General features: G+C 41.4%; 1 protein-coding gene across 2 annotated transcripts; it reads left to right on the forward strand.

Annotated features, from left to right (window-relative positions):
• Positions 1 to 3,227: 3,227 nt before the first annotated feature.
• On the forward strand, positions 3,228 to 20,417 carry IFT46 (intraflagellar transport 46). 2 transcript variants are annotated; one of them, XM_059930295.1, is made up of 11 exons: positions 3,228 to 3,384; positions 4,129 to 4,225; positions 10,653 to 10,792; positions 12,665 to 12,739; positions 12,896 to 12,989; positions 13,769 to 13,897; positions 15,314 to 15,435; positions 15,800 to 15,866; positions 19,132 to 19,192; positions 19,481 to 19,566; positions 19,926 to 20,417. In XM_059930295.1, the coding sequence occupies exons 2-11, from the start codon at positions 4,202 to 4,204 to the stop codon at positions 20,019 to 20,021; spliced, it is 894 nt and encodes a 297-aa protein (XP_059786278.1). In that variant the 5' UTR covers positions 3,228 to 3,384; positions 4,129 to 4,201; the 3' UTR covers positions 20,022 to 20,417. The 2 variants fall into 2 exon arrangements, with proteins under 2 accessions (XP_059786278.1, XP_059786279.1); XM_059930296.1 differs by lacking the exon at positions 3,228 to 3,384 and adding an exon at positions 8,047 to 8,126 and having other exon boundaries at positions 4,132 to 4,225.
• Positions 20,418 to 22,020: the final 1,603 nt, after the last annotated feature.

A 22,020-nucleotide genomic window follows, 5' to 3' on the forward strand; every position in this document is an offset into this window, starting at 1 on the left:
CATGGATGAACCTTGAAAATATTATGTCGTTAAGTAAAAAATGCCAGTCACAAAAGACCACATTTTGTATGACTCCATTTATATGAAACATCTAGAGTAGACAAATCCATAGAGACAAGAAGTAGGGCTGCAAGGGACTGGGGGAGGGGAGAAATAGGGAATGAGTTTTGTTTTTTGGAGTGATGAAAATGTTCTGGAATTAGATAGAAGTGGTGGTTACACAACCTTGTGAAATACTAAAAACCACTGAATTGTACACTTTAAAAGGGTGGCTTTTTATGGTTTTTATGGTAAATTATATCTTTCTTTCAAAAAAATGTGTAGGAAGCAGGGCAGTTACTGTGCTTGTGTCCATTTTGTAAATGAAGAAAATGATGACAAGTTTAAGAAATGTACCCAAAGTTCTAGTTCTATAATGGAAAGAAGATTCAAATCTGGTCTTCTGATTGTATGGGTATTCTTCCATGCCAAATGTCAGACTTTTCAGATTATAAGTGATTCAGCAGTTCTTCCCCATATTATTTTATCCCATGTTAGTGGCTCAACTGTTTATCCTTTATTGCTGCAATAATGGATAAACAGCAATCTTTTATTGAGTGTTTATTTTATGTCAGGTACTTTACACATATTATCTCTAATCCTTATACACAGCAATTCAGATAAGGACACTGAGGATCAAAAAAGTTAAGCATTTGCCCAAATTCATACAGCCAGCAAGTGGTAGAGCCAGGATTCAAACTCAGCTTTTCTCAGTATGTCACACTGCCTCTCTGTATCTCCTGTGTACTCCTTAATGTTTATTGAACACTTACAATGTACCAAGCGTTACTTCAAATTCTTCACATAGATTATTTTACTTTTTTTTGGTTGCACAGGGTCTTAGTTGCAGCATGTGGGCTCCTTAGTTGCGGCATGCATGTGGGATCTAGTTCCCTGACCAGGGATCGAAGCTGGGACCCCTGCATTGGGAGCACGGAGTCTTATCCACTGCGCCACCAGGGAAGTCCCCCAGATTATTTTACTTAATCCTCACAAGAATTCTCTGAGGTAAGTACCATTAATACCTCCCTTTTGCAGGTGGGGAAACCAAGGTACAGAGAGGAAAACCATTTTACCACAGGTGTCAGGGCTAGAAAGCAGCAAAGCCAGGATTCAAACAAAGGCTGCTCAACTTCACAACCTGTACCCTTGAGCACTGCATTATAGAATTCTCCCTCTTACACATTTCAATTCCATTTCCAATGGCTTTCTAGTAGAATCTTTACGAAGCTCGAAAACTTTTAAACTTTACATGTCTGGAAGGATATATATCAAATCGTATTGTTTATTTTTGTTATTAAAAACACACATTTTTAAAAAAGATGAACAAATTCTTTTTAAAATTTATTTTATTGAAGTATAGTTGACATACAATGTTGTGTTAGTTTCTGGTCTACAACAAAGTGATTCAGTTATATATGTGTATATATATATATATATATATATATATATATATATTCTTTTTCATATTCTTTTCCACTGTGGTTTATTACAAGATATTTAATATAGTTCCCTGTGCTGTAAGTAGGACCTTGTTGTTTCTTCATTCTATATATAATAGTTTGCATCAGCTAATCCCAAACTCCCAATCCATACCTCCTCTACCCTCCTCCCCCTTGGCAACCACAAGTCTGTTCTCTATGTCTGTGAGTCTAAAAAAATGAACAAATTCTTAATTTAAAAAAGTAAAAATTCTGCCTGGAATTATTGCTTTATTATGGCAACTTCCAGGGGCCTTCAATATGGACCACCAAAGTTCAGCAAAGACCAATTGATACTGATTCTTTGGAAATATGAAATTAGCTGAATTAAACTGCAGAAGAAAAGCACTCCTGCAAGCATGCTTCGTGAGGAGTGCCTTAGAGGCAGCATGTCACAGTGGTTAAAAGCAGAGACTTGGGAATTAGACTGACCTGTGTGTGACTCCCATTTTCTGCACTTACTGCCTGGGTGACTTTAGGCAAGTTACTTTAACTCTCCTAAACCTCAGTTACCTAATCTGTATATTGGCAGTAACATCTATCTCAAAGTTATGAAGTTAGATTACATATTAATAAATAAGATTATCTACTCTTAAGTGCTCCTACATACTAAATGCTCAACAATACATATCCATTATTGTTAGCAGTAACATGACAAAATATTTTTTAATGTTTTGCATTTCCCTTTTAACCAGAAGTGTCTCAGAAGAGGTGTCTCTGATTTCCCTTTTTAAAGCCACTTTTCGCTTTCCTCTGGCAGGTTTTCATGATCAAACTTCCAAAATTCTTTTCTTTGTTTCTCTCCTTCTGACTCCCCAAATTAACTATGTCTGTAGTTTTGAAATATTTGTTCCTTATATCTTCATTCATTCATTCCTTCATTCATCCACACAATGAGCATTTTGAAAGTGCCTGATTTAGGCAATGCACTGGGCTGTGAAAAGCTTAAAAACTAATTAGACACAGACCCTGCCCTAAAGAAGCCCACAGTCTTCTTTAGCAAATAAAAACGCAGGAGAAGGAAGCAGCCACATAGCACAGGGAGATCAGCTCGGTGCTTTGTGACCACCTAGAGGGGTGGGATAGGGAGGGTGGGAGGGAGATGCAAGAGTGAGGAGATATGGGGATATATGTATATGTATAGCTGATTCACTTTGTTATAAAGCAGAAATTAACACACCATTGTAAAGCAGTTATACTCCAATAAAGATGTTTTTAAAAAATGCAGGAGAATGGGTTAAACCTGAATCTCAGATAATGAATAATCTGATAGTACTATATAAGTTATGTCCCATGCAATGGGACACAGTGGAGGGGAAGGGCTATAATGTAATATAAATACTATAAAAGGTCGTACAAAGTGTCCTGGGAATTTAGCTAAACTCCCGAGTTTGCCTAAAGTCTGATTGGACTGACTTAGTAGGAATTACATACCTAGTGCTCCTTGTCCTGGGGGAGACAGGCACACCATATTTCCCGATTGGAAGGCTAACTCTATGCGAACCGAAATTCATCCGTCAGCTTTGCCGCCCCCGGCCGCTAGATGCCGCCACAGACAAATTTATTGAAACCCTAGACAAACAGGATCCGAGCCCCTCTAGATCCTCCCTGGATCCTTCAATGCTGGAAGAGACTTAACGCGCGAGTGGAGAAGGTCTCACGAGAGTGAAAGAAAGTCTCGCGATTTTTTCTTTCTTTTTCTTTCTTTTTTTTTGCTTAGCGACTGACAACAGGCCGGTTGCTCCGAGTAGAAGCCTTTGGTCTTCTTCCAAGTAGAAGTGGCCTGGCCTGAGATTGAAGTGAGACCCTAGCCCTAGGCTGGGGTTCTTTCCACATAGAGGAGACGGATTCAGAGGGGCTACAGGTAATTCGTACTTACCCTAGCAGAAAGAGAACTCTCTTTCTCCCTCTGTAGAGGAATAGAAAGGACTCCCCTTCCCTCTCCCCATCTCCCCTCCACCTCTTCCCATCTTCTTGACAACTGTTCTTTCCCCCCTTCCTTCACGCCATCACCAACCATCCTGCTTCCTTTACTCCCCAAGAAACTTAAGTGGGATCCGATATACAAGACGGGGGTGGTGTGGTGGGGGTGAAGGTGATGCTTTCGGGATTATTGGGTGGGACCAAGAGACTGGAGTTTACCCTCTCTTCGGGGAACGCCCCTCCCTCCCTGGTAACCCCAGAGACAGAACTCTTTCTAGAGCCTCTACAGCCTCCCCTGAGAAACTCCGGCCGCCTTGCGACACTGATCGAACCGGAGGAGACAGCCATTATCTACAGACGAATACTGTTTTGCCCTTGCGCGGGTATCTTACAGCTTTGGGGAGCTGCTGCAGAAGTTGGCTGTCGTTTCTCTCCACGATTCCCTCGTTCCTCAGCCAGCCTGCCAGCAGTTCCTAAATACGGGCTGCAGCAGAATGACTTAACTGCTTGACCTGGGGCCAAGAAGCCTTAAGGAAAGTTTGAATTGGGGGGGGCGTGAAGGTTTCAGGTAAAACTGGTGTCTTGGGTAAGGAAGAGGAACCAATGCTGGTTTGGAATCCACCTCCCCACAGAGTGCTTAATGTCCCGTGATAGGAGCTCTGTAATCATATTTCCTTTTGCTTAGACCAAGATCGTTGAAAACCAGACATATGATGAGCGTCTAGAGATTAACGACTCTGAAGAGGTTGCGAGTATTTATGCTCCAACCACAAGACACAAAGGTAAGAGAGGCATGAAGAGGAAAGAAGAGAAATGTTTTTTTTTGTTTTTCTCTTTGTTTTGTTTGTTTTGCATTTGTAAGTCAGCGGTTATTAAAAACAAACCAAAATTTGTAAAAAAAAAAAAAATGTCATCTCCAAATAAACCATGAGAATCAAAACTGTTGATCTCGCGTGAATGACACGTAGCTTAGAACTTAGCCGTACTTTCTTAGAAACAGAAACAAAACAATTGTCTATTACCACATGGAGAATACGTTTGACCCTGGTAGGTACCGCCTTGAGGGTTGCAGGATGGATTCATGATTGTCCCCAAGAATTTTCTATTTTCTGTTAGCAGATATTGGCTTTCAGAGTCAAGTTACTTGCCATTGCTTCTGTTTTCCAACTAGTTAAGGGGGGAGAAAACACAGCCACCCAGATTGCAGGATCTTCCATCAACCTAACCAGTGTTCCCCATCGCCATTTACTTCATGATACTGTTCTGCCCACAGTCTGCCGGGGGTTCATGTTTGTTTGTTTAATTTATCAAAACTCTTTTGCTCAGTTCTGAAGATGCTTCAGTTACCTATCCTTAACCTGCAATTCCAATTGAAACCTCAACAGAATATTTTTAGAGGACTTGACACCATCATTTGTTCAACAGACATTTTTTGAATGCCTATTATCTGTCAGCCTTATGCTTGGCATTAGGTATACAGTTTTTTGTTTGTTTCTTTGTTTTGGCCGTGCCGCGTGGCTTGTGGGATTTGAGTTTCCCGACCAGGGAAAGAACCCAAGTCTTCGGCAGGGAGAGCTCAGAATCTTAACCACTGGACCGCCAGGGAATTCCCAGGTATACGGTATTAAAAGAGACATTGACCCTGCCATCCTGATGCCTGTAATTATGGGAGACAGATGCCAAATGAATAAAGAAACACAATTACAAATGTGTTAAGCGCATTGATGGAAGCAAAGAGTTTGATGTTATGGAGAATGTTGGTGAGGAGTGGGATCTACTTTTGATGGAGGGGTCAGGGAAGACCTAAGGAGGTGATGGTTGAAACTGAAAGGTGAGAAAGATTTAGACACAGGAAAAGTAGGCCAGGAAGAGGGAGCAGCTAGTGAAATGTGAAAAGGCCCTGAGGCCAGAAAGAACTTGGGTTAGTTTGAGGACTTGAAAGAGACCAGCATATGGTAGGAGAGAGTAACCTCAGAGGTAGTCAGGAGGTATAACAAGCAGGGCTTTAGAGGCCATACTGCTGTTATGCATGGCATGGATTGAAAGGTGCAAAGGTGAAAGCAAGGAGCCAGTTAGAAGGACTGTCGCCATGGCTGAGTTGAGGTGATAGTGGCTTGGATGTGGGGAGGAAGTTGAGAATAGAGAGAATTGGCAAATGCTAGAGGTATTGTTGTAGTAGAATCACTAAGACTTGCTGATGGATTGGATTTAGCTCTTGAGTTAGGAATCAAGGATGACATCCAGGGTTGTTTGTTTATTGTGGTAAACTTGCCTAATATAAAATTTACCATTTTAACCATTTCGAAGTGTACAATTCAGTAGCATTAAGTACATTCGTGTTGTTGCGTAAGTATCTCTACTCTCTATTTCCAGAACTTTTTCATCATCCTGAACAGAGTTATTGTTAAACAATAACTCTCCATTCCCCTCCCCTCCCCCCCCCCCCCCCAGCTGCTGGTAACCTCTATTCTACCTTGCCTCTATGAATTTACCTATTGTAGGTACTGCATAAGCAGAATTATACAGTGTTTGTCCTTTCCTATCTGGCTTATTTCACGTAGCTTAATGTTTTCAAGGTTCATTCATGCTGTAGCATGTGTTAGAATTTCCTTCCTTTTTATGGCTGAATAATATTCCATTGTTTGTATAACCACATTTTGTTTATCCATTTGTCTATCGATGGACACTTGGGTGGTTTCCACCTTTTGGCAATTGTGAATATGCTGCTTTGAACATTGGTGTACAAGTATCTGTTTGAGTCCCTGCTTTCAGTCTTTCAGTGTATGGAAAGACACCCAGACACACCTAGACACCCAGGTGTTTGTTTTTTTTTAACCAGGTCATTGACCTACTTATTTTTTTGTTTTTAATTTTTACTTAATTTTTAATTTTTTAATGCCTGTCATACATATTTATTTATTTATTTATTGAAGTATAGTTGATTTACAATGTTGTGTTACTTTCAGATGTATAGCACAGTAATTTGGTTTTATTTATTTATTTATTTATTTATTTATATATTCTTTTTCAGATTCTTTTCCCTTATAGGTTATTAGAAAATACTGAGTATAGTTCCCTGTGCTATATAGTAGGTCCTTGTTGGTTATCTGACACCCAGGTTTTTTGTTTTTGTTTTTTAATGTTTATTTATTTATTTGTTTGTTTGTTTTGGCTGCGCTGGGTCTTAGTTGCAGCATGCGAACTTTTAGCTGCTGCATGCAGGCTTCTTAGTTGCAGCATGCGGGATCTAGTTCCCTGACCGGGCATTGAACTGGGGCCCTGTGTACTGGGAGCTCGGAGTCTTACCCACTGGACCACCAGGGGAGTCCCCTGACACCCAGGTTTTTGACTTGAGCACATTTATAATCTTGCCACCTGTGGACATTATAATTTGTTTTCAGTTTAGGCAATTTAAAAGGCAGAAAAATGGTGTTTAGTGGGCATTCATTTGACTTAGAAATCATTGAACATGTTTTCATGCCAGTTAATAATATCTTACATCTGGTTATGCTTTTAATTGTTCAGAATATTGTATTGCTTTTATCTTATAGACACTGATTGAGATTCATATTTGTGACTACTATTTGCCAGGAACTAGGTCATTTCCTTCCACATAAAATTCTTTGCAGTTGATCCTTACAACAATCCTGACAGAAATATTACTGACCCCATTTAGAAGTGGGAATACTGAGACTCAGAGAGGTTAAGTCATTTTGTCCACCTGATAGAGTTGTCCTATAAACCCAGTCTTCTGACTATAAAAATCCAGCACTCCTTTTTTTTTTTTTTAAATTATTTATTTATTTATTTATTATTTATGGCTGGGTTGGGTCTTCATTTCTGTGCGAGGGCTTTCTCTAGTTGCGGCAAATGGGGACCACTCTTCATTGCGGTGCGCGGGCCTCTCACTATCGCGGCCTCTCTTGTTGCAGAGCACAGGCTCCGGACGCGCAGGCTCAGTAATTGTGGCTCACGGGCTTAGTTGCTCCGCGGCATGTGGGATCTTCCCAGACCAGGGCTCGAACCCGTGTCCCCTGCATTGGCAGGCAGATTCTCAACCACTGCGCCACCAGGGAAGCCCCCAGCACTCCTTTTGCTTTACTAATTACTAACCTCATTTCACCAATATGTAAACTAAGGGCAGATTTTATGCTATTTATGTAATGTCAGATAATCAGTATAATGTCTAACCTAATGCCTTAAGCATAGTAATACTTAGTAAGTATATCTCGAATTGAATTGACAGAGCCATGACTAGAATTCAGTTTCCTGTCTTTCAGCTAGATATTCTTATAAACCCTGTTCCATAAAATGGTTAGAGCATAAAATATAAACGAAAAATATCTGTCTTTGAAAATCATTTTAACAATAACCTAGGGACTTCCCTGGTGGCACAGTGGTTAAGACTCCACGCTCCCAATGCAGGGGGCCTGGGTTCGATCCCTGGTCGGGGAACTAGATCCCACATGCATGTCGCCACTAAGAGTTTGCATGCCACAACTAAGGAGCCCACCTGCCACAACTAAGACCCTGCGCAACCAAATAAATATTTTTAAAAAACACCCAAAATACAATAACCTAAAGGGAAAACTTTTCTTCCAAGGACTTCGTCGTTCCACCCGTCTTCCTAACAAGACTATGGCTGACAACAGCAGTGAGGAGTACGAAGAGGAAAACAACAAGGTGCAATATAACCCACCGCTTCTTGTGAAACTTCTGCTTTGAATTTTTAGTAGTTAGTTTGAAATGACACTAGTTCAGTAGCAAACATTTCTTAAATACTCACCTCCAGTGATTGGGTTCCTTTGAGCTCATGGAGGACAGTCAAGAGCCAAGAGCATTAAGATTTTGACTCTCCTTCAGGAATAAAGCTTACTGTTATAGCTGATGTTCTGGTGAGAAGTTTCATATAACACAGGCCAGGGTTTCACAAAATTTTCTGGTCATAATAATCAACTGGGGTACTTATTTAAAAAAAACAACAGATAGGAATTCCCTGGTGGTCCAGTGGTTAGAACTCTGTGCTTCCACTGCAGGGGGCATGGGTTCGATCCCCTGGTCGGGGAACTAAGATCTCACATGCCGCATGGCACGGCCAATAAATAAATAAGTAAATAAATAAAAATTTTCTTAAATTTAGAAAAACAGATTTCCAGTCCCCACCTAGAACTGCCTAATCAGAATCTTGAAGGTAAAAGCCTGCAAATGTATATTTTGAGCAAGCACTCCAAGTAATTCTTATGATAAAGAAAGTTTGGAATGATTGATCCTGGCATTGGTTCACTGTCAACAGTTGTGATACTGCTAGTATTTTGTGAAAGAGACTTTAGTTTTGAAGTCTTAAGGCCCAGATGTCACTTTGGTGTTATTCTGTGAACCAAGAGAATCACCGTTTCTGAAAGCGAGATGAGAAGACGCCTACAGCTCTAGCCAGATAGGGCCTTAAATTTGCACATGTGGGCAAACAGCCCCTGTGTTTAGGCTTAGCACATGGTCCAATGGTTATGTTTTAATCGTCCTCCAAGAACAGGCGTTTTGAAAACTCAGGTGAAGGAGAATATTTGAAGTAATGCAGAAAGCTGTAGCAACAGAGACGGATTTCATAGAAAGTCTAAAAGGTAATGTTTTAAGATAGCCCCACTTTGTGACTAGTGTGCTGTTTGACATCTTACCTACAAAGTAATTTTTTGGCATCTTGTCTGTGGTATATAAAGTCTTCTCCCATAGGTCAGAGATTTTGCAAAGCACTACTTTGAAGAAGCAGACAAAAGAAAAGTGAACAATTTTCCTAAATTGACCTCCTAATTTTGTATATTCACCCTAAATTTTTCTAGTTTTCATCATGATGTAGTCAATATTCAAGGCTCATTTATCTTTCCAATTTAATATGCACCCAGAATCAGCAGATAGGATCCACTTTTGAATAATCTTTGAGCTGACGATATTCTTAAAAATCTCCCCTTGCCAGACTGCTTCCCATGTGACCAAGAATAATTTGGGCAGATTTTGAATTAGGAAAGAACACTGTGGGAGATATTTACCAGTTGTATACCAATAAGGCATATTCTGCAACTGTGTCATCATCAGTCTCACATGTTACAGATTAGTTAAAATATATTTTTATCTATGTATAATAAATCTGTGTTATGCTTAGAGGAGAATGTAACCCAAAGAAGTTTTTGATGTCCTGTAATGTGTCACAGTTTTAAATGTCAGTAGCTGCTTTAATGTAAAAGAAACGTTAAATAATTTAAAAAACTAGAACCAATCATCTCTTAACCTCAGTGTAAGCCATATGGCATATGGAAACCAAGCTTGAAAAACCTACTTTTAAAGGGGGCCAATTGGCCACCCTTTAGGTCCTAAGTGAGGGCATGCCACAGGCTCCAGGCCCTAGAGTCAAAGACATGGACCCTGTCCCAACTGCCCCGGCAAGCCCAAGCACCACCTCACCCCTTCTCGTTGGCTTGAGGGTGGGGTGGTACATCTAGAACCAGAAGCCCAGAAAGGTAGGTCGTAATGCCAAGGACAGAAGAGTCTCTTATCTTGAGATATAATGTACAGTCATTGCATTTAGCTTACGGGGGAAGGGAGGGGAACCATGCATCGGTCAGATACCCATTGAATGGAAAGGGAAAACCCACAGCCTCCGGAACTGCTGGTCAGAATCCAGGCACGGGGTTGATTATGAACTTTCTTCTTTTGATAGTTACAAGCAGCTTACCCTGGGCAGTCTTGCAAATTAAATACTATTATTTCCTCCCTGTGATCTTTGTGAGTATTAAGATTCCCTAAAGTGTGTCTTCCCTACTTCATCTTCCCCCGTTTCTTCCCAAAATAACTCTTATATTTAGAGTTGCTTTCTTCTTCAGAAGTCCCTCAGTTTTAGAGTTGAAGCTGACTGGATAAAGTTTATGCAGAGTTCTCAGAATCTCCTAAGTAATAGGTAAAAGAGATATGTATTGGATAAAATTTATACCCAAGCCTCAAGCAGAGGAAGAGACCATGGTTATAGAAAGTGGGGACTCAGTTAGTAGCTAAGGAGGAGCAGAAGAAGGTTCTCGAGGCCCTTCTGGGGAGTGCTTCCTTCTCTTTCCAGTGAATTGGTGTCAGGCGGGAGGGTTCTGGTTAGAGCACTAGGAGAGAACTGGGTAAAGGAACAGTAAATTTCTCCTTATCTGGACCTTTCTATCTCCTGCCCTATCTCAGGAGAAAAAGAAGACCTCGCAGCTCACGCCTCAGCGGGGCTTTAGTGAAAACGATGATGATGACGACGATGATGACTCATCTGAAACTGATTCTGATGATGACGATGATGATGACGAAGAGCACGGGGCCCCTCTGGAAGGGTGAGGAAAGCCCCCTTGCCAAGGAGGAAAACGCCTCCTTCAAAACACTGGACAGGAGGACGTCAGTGAGAAGTGAAATTCCAGCAGCTCTTTTGATCTCCTCTATTTAGGATTAGCAGATGCTCAGAAACCCAGTGTAATGAGTTTTCCTTCTTTTTTGGCTCTACTGCCCGAATCCTGTGATGTCACTTGCACTATCGGAAACACCTGTGGGCTCAGGGATTTTACGAGGATTTGCTGAGTCAGTTTAACTGATGGTCTCTGACTTCAAGGAGTTCACATTCTAGGGAAGAGAAGATAAATTTATACACATACCAAAGCATTTCTGTTTAGCAAGGAAAACATACATGCACAGGAACATTTCTATTTTAGGCTCAGACCCTTTTAGGACGGGTAGAGAATAGGTGCATCCAGAACCCTGTATTGAGGCAAAATGTTCCTGCATGATGCTTCAGTAAAAATTCTCCTCACCATGTTCCAGCTCTGGTGCTAGATTAATCATGACCCACCCCTGCAGGTTTTAATCAAAGTAGATTCTAAAGCCCATTCACTTAAAATACAATTACTGGTGTAGCCAATCAGTAGAATTCTTTCTAGCCATTAAAAAGTACGAGGCAGCACTCTATGCACTGTAAAGAACAATCTCCAAGGGACATTGTTACATTTTAAAAAGGTATAGAAGTCTTTATGCTGTGCTACCATGTGTATAAAACAAATATTACATAAGCTATCTCTAGGCTACCCTAGGAACTAATAATACTGATTACTCTTGGGAGGGGAACTTGGTGGCAAGGGAACAGGGGTGGAAGGGGACATAACTTTCCACTGTATACATTTTGTACCTTTTATTTCCTATCATGTGCATGCATACTTTATTCAATGAAGTAGTTTAATAAAAATAAAAAGTTACCTTTGAATTATCCACCTGAAGGTAGACACTAAGTAAATTAGGCAAATGTTTAATACCAGACTGACTTTTCATGCTTCCCAGTTTACTTCATGATTCTGCTTCCATAAATTATAATCTGGGGAAATATAAACTATTTAGTATTTTTGTTAAGCACCTCTTCCCAGAAGAACCTTAAATAACTCTCCTAGTCACTTATATACTTTGTCAATTCATTACATTTTACTTAATTATAGTCATTAATATGTACTCTACTACCTTTTTACTGTATACATTTCATGTATTAATACAAGTATTTTTTAATAACTGCAATATTCATCTTGACATATCTAACCATCTCTCAAGTGTTGGACATGTTGTTTCTAATTTTTTACTTAAAACACTGAAAAACATCTTTGTAAAAATTGCTTTTTTTCTTGGCGTAAACCGTTTTCATGTCAGAAATTAAGATCTCATTCCATCTTTTCTCTTCATCCCCTTCATTCAGACAAAAAAGGGAAAACAATTTCTGCTACATTCCAAAATTTTTTAAAATTTTTAAAATTTTTTAAAATTTTTAAAATTTTGTTTTAAAATTATTTAATTTAATTTAATTTAATTTAATTTAATTTAATTTTATTAAATTATTATTTAATTTTTGTTTTTAAATTATTATTTAATTTTAATTTTTAAAATTTTGTTTTAAAATTATTATTTAAAATTTTTTAAAATTTTTAAAATTTTTTAAAATTATGTTTTGGATTTTCTGTAGCTCTGTTCTTCTTCATTGTCAGAGATAGCTGAGAGCTAATTATAAGCATTTTTAAAGTTACCTTGCAAGCTGCTCAGAAAAGGCAGATGTGGGTGGAGCAGAAACTAGGTTCAGAGTCATATGCCCTGTGGCCAGAGTAACACCCGGCCTGAACCAGGGCTCAGCAACCCCTGCTCTTCTCTGGCTACCTTGAACCACATTTTCCTTTCCCCAGGGCCTATGATCCTGCAGATTATGAGCATTTGCCAGTTTCTCCTGAGATTAAGGAACTCTTCCAGTACATCAGTAGGTGAGTACCAGACCCTCCCACCATAACCCCCAGCCCTGCCTTGCCCTTTCCTTCCTCTAGTCTGAAACATGGTCATTCCCCTTAGGTGTTTTTCAGCCTGAATAATAAAATAAGTTTCTCTGACAGTCTCCACCTTCCCGTGGCAATATCTCCTAGGTATACACCTCAGTTGATTGACCTGGACCACAAACTGAAACCTTTCATTCCTGATTTTATCCCAGCTGTCGGGGATATTGATGCATTCTTAAAGGTACAGTCAGAACATCCTAAAACTGACTCCTTAGGTGTTTCTTCTGACCCCTCTATCACTCTAACAGTTCCACTAATTTCCCTGACTAGCAATAGCTACCTTAATATATATTCTTCATTTCACTGGAGTTCTTAACTTGCTCTCAACTCCATACTCATTGCTATTAGGTAATAATTATCTCATTAGGTGTTAAAAATTTGTCATATATCTGCCTCCTAATTATCCATGACTTCAGCTTTATATTTAAGGTTCTATAGATCATGTATTTTTTTCTAGGTAGTATTTTAGTACAGCATGATATACAGGCATGCTTTTTTTTTTTAAACATTTTGTCTTCTTTATTTATTTATTTATTTATTTTTGGCTGCCTTGGGTCTTCATTGCTGCACGTGGGCTTTCTCTAGTTGCGGCGAGCGGAGGCTACTATTCGTTGTGGTGCGCGGGCTTCTCATTGCGGTGGCTTCTCTTGTTGCGGAGCACGGGCTCTAGGCGCTCGGGCCTCAGTAGTTGTGGCACTCGGGCTTAGTAGTTGTGGCGCACAGGCTTAGTTGCTCTGTGGCATGTGGGATCTTCCCAGACCAGGGATCAAACCCGTGTCCCCTGCATTGGCAGGCAGATTCTTAACCACTGCACCACCAGGGAAGTCCCAGGCATGCTTTTTAATACTAGAAATAATGATGAACCAGAAGAGTTCTTCCTCTTCAGCTTATTGGAAGCAAGTGTACCTTTTTATATCCCTCCCATGTTTTTTTTCTCTTTCTTACCTTTCTCCTAACCAGGTTCCACGTCCTGATGGAAAGCCTGACAGCCTTGGCCTACTGGTACTGGATGAGCCTTCTACAAAACAGTCGGACCCTACAGTGCTCTCACTTTGGTTAACAGAGAATTCCAAACAACACAACGTCACAGTAAGATACTAGCCTAGCACAGGCCCCAGCTCCAGGGGGCCGAGAGTAGAAGCCTTGCTAGTATTTGAACAGTTGACTTACCGCCTATTAAAAGGGATGGCTATGGTTTCAACCAGCCCTATTTTTTTCAATAACAGTTGTATTAAGATATAATTTACCTACCATGAAATTCACCCTTTTAAATTGTACAATTCAGTGACTTTTAGTATATTCACAGAGCTGTACAACCATCACCACTATTTAAGAACATTTTCATTATTCCAAAAAGAAACCCCTTGGGAATTCCCTGGCGGTCCAGTGGTTAGGACTTAGCACTTTCACAGTGGTGGGCCCAGGGTTCAACCCCTGTTGGGGGAACTAAGATCCCACAAGCTGCAAGGTGGGGCCAAAAACCAAACCAAAACAAAAAGAAACCCCATACCCATTAGTAGTCACTCCTCTCCTCATTTATCCTGCTCTTAAACCCTGGTCACTACTTCATTCCCTTTTTTATGGCTGAATAATATTCCGTTGTATGGACATACCATATTTTGTCTATCCATTTACCAGTTGTTTCCATTTCTATTCTGCGTCTATGAACGTGTACAAGTTGTTGCATGCACATATACTGTTGTCTTGTGCATATAGGTAGGAGTGGGATTGCTGAGCCATACGGAAACTTTAATATTTTGAGGAACTGCTGAACTGTTTTCCAGAGTGGCTGAATCATTTTACAATCCCACCAGTGATGAATTAGAGTTCCAATTTCTCCACATCCTCGCCAACACTTGGTATTGTCCGTCTTTTTTATTCTAGCCATCCTAGTAGGTGTGAAATGGTATCTTATTGTGGTCATTCCTGTCCTATTGACCTGCCCCCTTCCCCTGGCTGCAGAAGATTTTATCAGGGTTTCCTATAATCTTCATTTGGCTGCTGGCAGGCTTCCTTTTTCAGCAGCTACCTTGAATACAAAATAGCAGCATATGATGAGCCACTCTGTAAAAACATCCTTCAAGGGCTTCCCTGGTGGCGCAGTGGTTAAGAATCCGCCTGCCAATGCAGGGGACACGGGTTCAAGCCCTGGTCCAGGAAGATCCCAGATGCCGTGGAGCAACTAAGCCCGTGTGCCACAACTACTGAACCTGTGCTCTAGAGCACGTGAGCCACAACTGCTGAGCCCGTGTGCCACAACTACTAAAGCCCGCGCGCCTAGAGCCCATGCTCCGCAACAAGAGAAGCCACCGCAATGAGAAGCCTGTGCACTGCAACAAAAGAGTAGCCTCCACTCGCCGCAACTAGAGAAAGCCCACACACAGCAACAAAGACCCAACGCAGCCAAAAATAAATAAATAAATTTATTTTTTAAAAAATTCTAGAAAAACAAACAAAAAAACATCCTTCAATGCCATCAGCCAGGCTTTCCCCTTACTTTTCTAGCAACATATGAAAGTAAAGAGCCTGGAAGATGCAGAAAAGAATCCCAAAGCCATTGACACATGGATTGAGAGCATCTCTGAATTACACCGTTCCAAGCCCCCTGCAACTGTGCACTACACCAGGTAAGAAATAGTACATTCTTCACTGTAGTAACCCATGGTAACAGTCACCACCTATGAAGCCATTGCTCCTGAGAAGGGGGTCCCAAGGCTGGGGCATATCTGAGATATATCAACCTGAGGGTCTATGGATCCTGGCTGCTACTGGCTAAGAGTGCAGACATAAAGGTTATGATTTAGCTGGTATTATTACTTAGCCAGCTTCTCCAAACCCCGGGTCTTGGGTAAGTTTGTCCCACCCAGTCTATGTTCTCCTGAAATCCTAATGTGCCAGACTGAGAATCTCCCTTCAGTCTAGAATATCCTGATGCAGAGATTGCTGGTACCGGCCCATGTTTTCTATTCACGTTTACCTCTGTACTTGTAGGCCTATGCCCGATATTGACATGCTGATGCAGGAATGGTCTCCAGAGTTTGAAGAGCTTTTGGGAAAGGTGAGTGGAAGGTAGCAGGAGCTAAGAAAGTGTGGCATTCATTCTAGGGCCCAGTGTTTTCTCTCTTCTTGTATTACTATTATCATTAACTTTTAAATTAAAGTATAATACAAAATCAGAAACATACACATAAGTGTTGATTAACTTTCACCAACTGAACACCTTTGTGTAACCAACACATCAGATCAAAAAAACAGAACATCTCTGGCGTCCTGGAAGCCCCCTCGGGCTTCCACCTCCCAACGTAACTATTTTCCTGACTTCTAATAGCACAGATTAGGTTTGCCTGTTTTTTTGTTTTTTGTTTTTGTTTTTTGGCCCTGCCACATGGCTTGCAGGATCTCAGTTCCCCGACCAGGGACTGAACCTGGAATCAGTGAAAGCCCAGAATCCTAACCACTAGGCCACCAGGGAACTCCCTAGGTTTGCCAGTTTTGTATTTTATCTAAATATAATCATGTTCCTTTGTGTCTTATTTATTTGCTCATCTATATTGTTCATCCATATGGAGAATCATCCATATTGTTCACACATCATGGTTATATATTTGTTCTCACAACTGTATGGTATTCCATTGTTTGAATATATCCATTCTATGATAGCCATTTGGGTAGTTTGCAGTTTGGGGATATTACAAATTACTCTGTAATATTACTGTCCTATTACCATGAGTACATACCTTTTGATGAACATATGTACTTTTTGTATTATCACTTTAGACTCTACCTTTTCCACAGAGGTGTATATGCTATTCTAAGAAGCTGAAGTCCCATTCATAATGATCCTAAATTTTTTAAAAGTGCTCAGGAATATATTTAATAAGAAATTGTCAAGACTTTCTTGAAAACCAATTATAAAACTTCAGTGAAGGGCAGACACAAGCTCTGAGTGAATGAGGAGTCAAGCCATGTTCCTGGAGGGAGGGGTCAATGGCTCAGCACTGTCAGTCCTCCCCAGTTCACCGTGGAAATGGAAGGCCGTTTCAATTAGGATTTTAACTGCATTTTTTTAGAAATTGAAAATTCGGTAACAAAGTTTATCTGAGAGAATCAATTTTTAAGACTAATCATGAAAATTTTAGGGAAAAAATGAGGATTTGCCTTGTCAGGCATTAGAAACACATTATAAAGCTGTAGTAAATAAAACTATAATGTACTGGTTAGGAACAGAAATAGATCAGCAGCACATAACAATCCAGAAACAAACCCATGTAAATGTAGAAATTTGTTGTATAAGAAAGATGGTTATTTTAAATGATTAGAGGGACTTCCCTGGCGGTCCAGTGGTTAAGATTCCGCACTTCCAATGCAGGGGGCGTGGGTTTGATCCCTGGTCAGGGAACTAAGATCCCACATGTTGCGTGGCCAAAAGAAAAAAAAAAAAAACCTAGCTGGGAATTAAATGATTAGAGATAGGATGGGTTGTGATGAGATGACTGACCAGCCATTTGAGAAAAATTAAATAGATCTAAGCCTCAACCTTGAGCATACAGGAATTCCAAATGAATTAAACAGTTAAAACAAAAATAAAACTATACAGGACTTGCCTGGCGGTCCAATGGTTAAGACTCCACGCTCTCAATGCAGGGGACACCGGTTCGAGCCCTGATCGTGGAACTAAGATCCCGCGTGCCACGTGGCACGGCCAGGAAGAAAAAAAGTTACTTACGTATATATGTGACAACATTACTGTCCAAGCAAAAAGCTCTTACATATCAAGAAAAGAAAACTGAGCAAAGATGATAACAGGTCCTTCCTGGCCATGGTGTTTAAAATTGCTACACCACATTCCCCAAGCTCTTTCCCTGCTTTTTCTCCATGATACTTACCTTCTTACATATTGTATACCTTACTTATTTTTTTTTTTTTAATTAATTTATTTATTTAGGCTGTGTTGGGTCTTCGTTTCTGTGCGAGGGCTTTCACTAGTTGCGGCAAGTGGGGGCCACTCTTCATCACGGTGCGCGGGCCTCTCATTATCGCGGCCTCTCTTGTTGCGGAGCACAGGCTCCAGACGCGCAGGCTCAGTAATTGTGGCTCACGGGCCCAGTCGCTCCGTGGCATGTGGGATCCTCCCAGACCAGGGCTCGAACCCGTGTCCCCTGCATTGGCAGGCAAATTCTCAACCACTGCGCCACCAGGGAAGCCCTACCTTACTTATTTTGTCTTTGGTTTCTCCCTACTAAAATATAAGCTCCATGAAGACAGAGTTTTTGGTACGTGTTTATTGAGTGTTGTAAAAGCAAAGAATTTGAAAACAGTCTGTTTTCTCACAGCATTTTAAAGCTATAGCTGAAGAAAAATGTCTAATTAGGGAATTGAATAGATAGATTGTAGTACATCCATTCAGTGAAATACACAATGGAAGATCATTTGGCCTTATTTTGCTCTGATACAGAGAAATACCAATGACATGTTGTTACGTGGAAAAAGGAAATTGCAGAACCATCTACTCTGATTTTTGTAAAAAGAGAACAAACAATTTATAAGAAGCCAGTGGTTTTTAAACTTACAATATGAGTTTAGATCTGGAGCCTGCTGAGATGTCATGTCATTTTTTTCTGTTCCTGTGGTGTCCAAGGACCATTAGGCCTTCTAACACCAAGTAACTATAAATACTTGGCCATAACTTGGGTCCAGTTTCTTCTTCACAAATACACACAGGAAGACTGCATGGCAGTATATTTTACTTATAAAATATTTTGGTCCTGTTACATCATCTGCTACTTTGGTAGTTAATGAGTATAACCAATTCCACTTTACTGATCGGGGGAAGAGAAAAGGCACGTTGTATTATTTGCTAGGGCTGCCATAACAAAGTGCCACAGACTGGGTGGCTTAAGCAACAGAAATTTATTTTTTCACACTCTGGAAGCTAGAAGTTGGAGATCAAATTGTCAGCAGAGTTGATTTCTTTTAGACCCTTTCTCCTTGGCTGTCTCCTCCCTGTGTCTTCACATGGTCTTCCCTCTGTATGTGTCTAGGTCCTAATTTCCTCTTCTTATAAGGATTCCAGTCATACTGGATTAGGGTTCACCCTAATGACCTCATTTTAACTTCTCTTTTTTACGACCATATCTGCAAATATAGTCACATGATCTGAGGCTCTTAGAGGTTAGGACTTAAACATATGAATTTTGGGAGAACACAATTCAGCCCATGTCACCCCTTATGCTCGGAGCTCTTTTCCTTCAGAGAGAGTGAGTGATGCTAGGACCACTGAAATTTCAGCCTTTTGACTCGGGTCTATCCCGTGCCCCTCCTAGGTGAGCCTGCCCACAGCAGAGATTGATTGCAGCCTGGCAGAGTACATAGACATGATCTGTGGTAAGCCCTTCCATCCCTTCCTTGACCCCATCTCTGGATAAATTAATTCATTGTGGGCTGTTGAAAAGGCTGGTTTACTCTGAGTTACAGCCTTTACTTTAAGCCCGTTGTGCTATTTGGCAGCACGCGAGGGTGGTATTTGGGTTTATGTGACTACCTGCTGGGTATTTAACCCGCAGAGTTATAGTAACACATCCCATCTGGGAGGGGACTGGCCATCCTCAACAGAAATGCCCCATAGCTTCCGGATTTTTGTTTATTTCTGCTCACGGGAGTTCTCGATTTCAGCCATCCTAGACATCCCCATCTACAAGAGTCGGATTCAGTCCCTCCATCTGCTCTTTTCCCTCTACTCGGAATTCAAGAACTCACAGGTGAGACCAGCATTGGAGGTTGACTTAAGCTGTAGTGAGGATTGCTGCTGTCGCCACTATTTTGGGTCTGCTGTGACTCTGTCGTGTGACAATGGAGGATGTCTCTGCCTGGAGTTACCATCGCCCTTCCGCATCACGAAGGGAACTGCAAAGCAGGCAGGGGTGGGGCTTGTAAAGGAAGGGGAAGTAGGAGCAATGTGGGCCTTAGACAAGGCTAGGTAAGGATCTACAGTGGACAGTCATTCTTACAGGAGAACCAAGTGGCCTAATGAATGGAAGCAGGAAGCAAGGTTAGTTCTTGCTAAAATGTAGTAACTAGTATGTCCCCAATCCTTCACGTTCCCTCTCTCTCCTCACAGCATTTTAAAGCTCTAGCTGAAGGCAAGAAAGCATTCACCCCTCCATCCAACTCCACCTCCCAAGCAGGAGACGCAGAGACATTAACCTTCAGCTGAGACACCTCCCACGTCACTGTTTCAAGGCTGAGCTGGCTTCTCTGCCCCATCTGAGAAGGAGGGATCATTGTCAGCCACTTGGCGGCCTTGCCTGCCTCACAGCTTGATTCAGAGACAGCGCACGTCTTACTGCCCTCTCTGCCAGAAAGCACTGCCCATGGTCGTTAAATGGCTAATGCCTGTGTCAGAGTTCCTTCCCATGGAAATTAATTATGCATCTACACCACTGTGGGGATGTGAGTTAGAAGCACTGGAATTCCTGGGATCCCAGGATGCTCAGGTTGGGAGGAAGGCTTAACAGATGTTCTTTTGAGATAACAATAGAATTATTTTCTTTCATTCTTAAAGTTAGTTGGCAAAGATTTTACAAATAAAATGCTCTTATCTTTCAGGTTATCCTGCTGTCCTTTAATATGAAAGAGAGAAGGCAGACTGAGCAAAGGCAGAGATAAGGAACTTGGCCTAGGAATAGGCATTGAGTGAATAGCAGTTTAAGCAAGTCAACTTTGTGAAATAAAATCAAACCCCAGTCCTCCAAGGTTGGCAATAGAGGGGAAACTTTTTTCTCCCAGAACTTATTTTTTCTGGGGGTCTCCCACCAGGTAGCACTACCTGCCTTACAGGCTACCTGCCTGTCTAGCTCCAGACCTGTCTGGTTGTGGACTCAGGGAGCCTAGCTATTGCAGTCACCCAGGTGAGAGATGATGGTGTCTTGGACTGGGTGGTAGTGGTGGAGATGGACAGATTCAGGAAATATTTTGGAGGTTGTATCAGCTAAGCTCCAGTCAGGAAGTCAGAAACCATACTAGTTATTTCTAACAAAGGATGTTAAGTATGGGCAGTTGGTTACAAAAGTGTTGGAAGGGCTGAAGAAACAAAAGAGAGAATGGAGAGTGCTGAAGGAACAAGAGGTTAAAGGGGAGTGTCCACTGCAGGGGCTGGAAACAGAAGAGCTGTCGCAGGTCCGAGACCCTCACCCCTACTACAGCCACCCTGGGCAAGGGCTGCTGCCTCCTCTCTCCCACCCTCTCCTAGCTTGCTGGTGCCTCCCACTGGCAGAAATTAACAGCTGGCAAGGGAATCTGGAAAATCGAGCAGCATAAAGTTTAGAAGGGAAGGTGTGGGGTACGAGGCAACAGATAAACAACCAGGAGAGGTGGAACCAACAGAACTTAGTGATAGAATGTGGGGGAGGGAAGAGAAGAAAGGGCGACTCCCAGGTTTTCTGGCTTGAGCAGCTGGGCGGGTAATGGAGCCAAGTACTGATACACGGGGCAAGAACTGATTGGAGGGGAAAATTACAGTAAGATGCTACAGCCTAATACGTACCCGAGAAACACGTGACAGGAGGGGCATCGTTTCCTGCAGACCCTTAAGCCAACTCTGATGTTCATCTCATGCTTGAACTTGAGCAGGAACATCTGAGCTCAGGCCTCACTTTGACACCATGTTGGGACCAGGTGCTCTGCTCTCAGACGGATGTCGTTAATGCTCACATTTCACTCAAGGAAAAAGAGGCAAAAACGTGATGGGAACTCAGATTCTCCATCAGGTTTTCAGGGAACAATCAGACTGCCTTCTTTGGCTAGAACTGAGACTCAGCACTAGTAAGTATAGTCAACTCTCGTTATTCACAGTAGCTTGTTCTATCAAGTCACCGCAGACACTGAATTAGCAAATACTGAACCACTGCTCCTGGGGGAAATAGAAGGTAAGGTTCCTGTGTGCCTCTGTCCTAACATTTTCGTCAACAACCATTGATTCATTGAACTCACAGCCACCAGCACTGTAAGTCATGCCGTAATGAAGCTCATCTAACGCACTCTCTCTGTAAGGCACATGACAGCCTTACTACACTTAGTAACTCTAGCCAGCACCTCAGCACTATGTGGGTGGGGGCCATTTAATTTATTTACTTTAAAATATTTATTGTACTTATTTATTTGGCTGTGCCGTGTCTTAGTTGTGGCACGGGGTATCTTTTTTTTTTTTCAGTTGT

This window comes from Balaenoptera ricei, chromosome 8 (assembly GCF_028023285.1).
Source record: "Balaenoptera ricei isolate mBalRic1 chromosome 8, mBalRic1.hap2, whole genome shotgun sequence".
Taxonomy (NCBI): domain Eukaryota; kingdom Metazoa; phylum Chordata; class Mammalia; order Artiodactyla; family Balaenopteridae; genus Balaenoptera; species Balaenoptera ricei.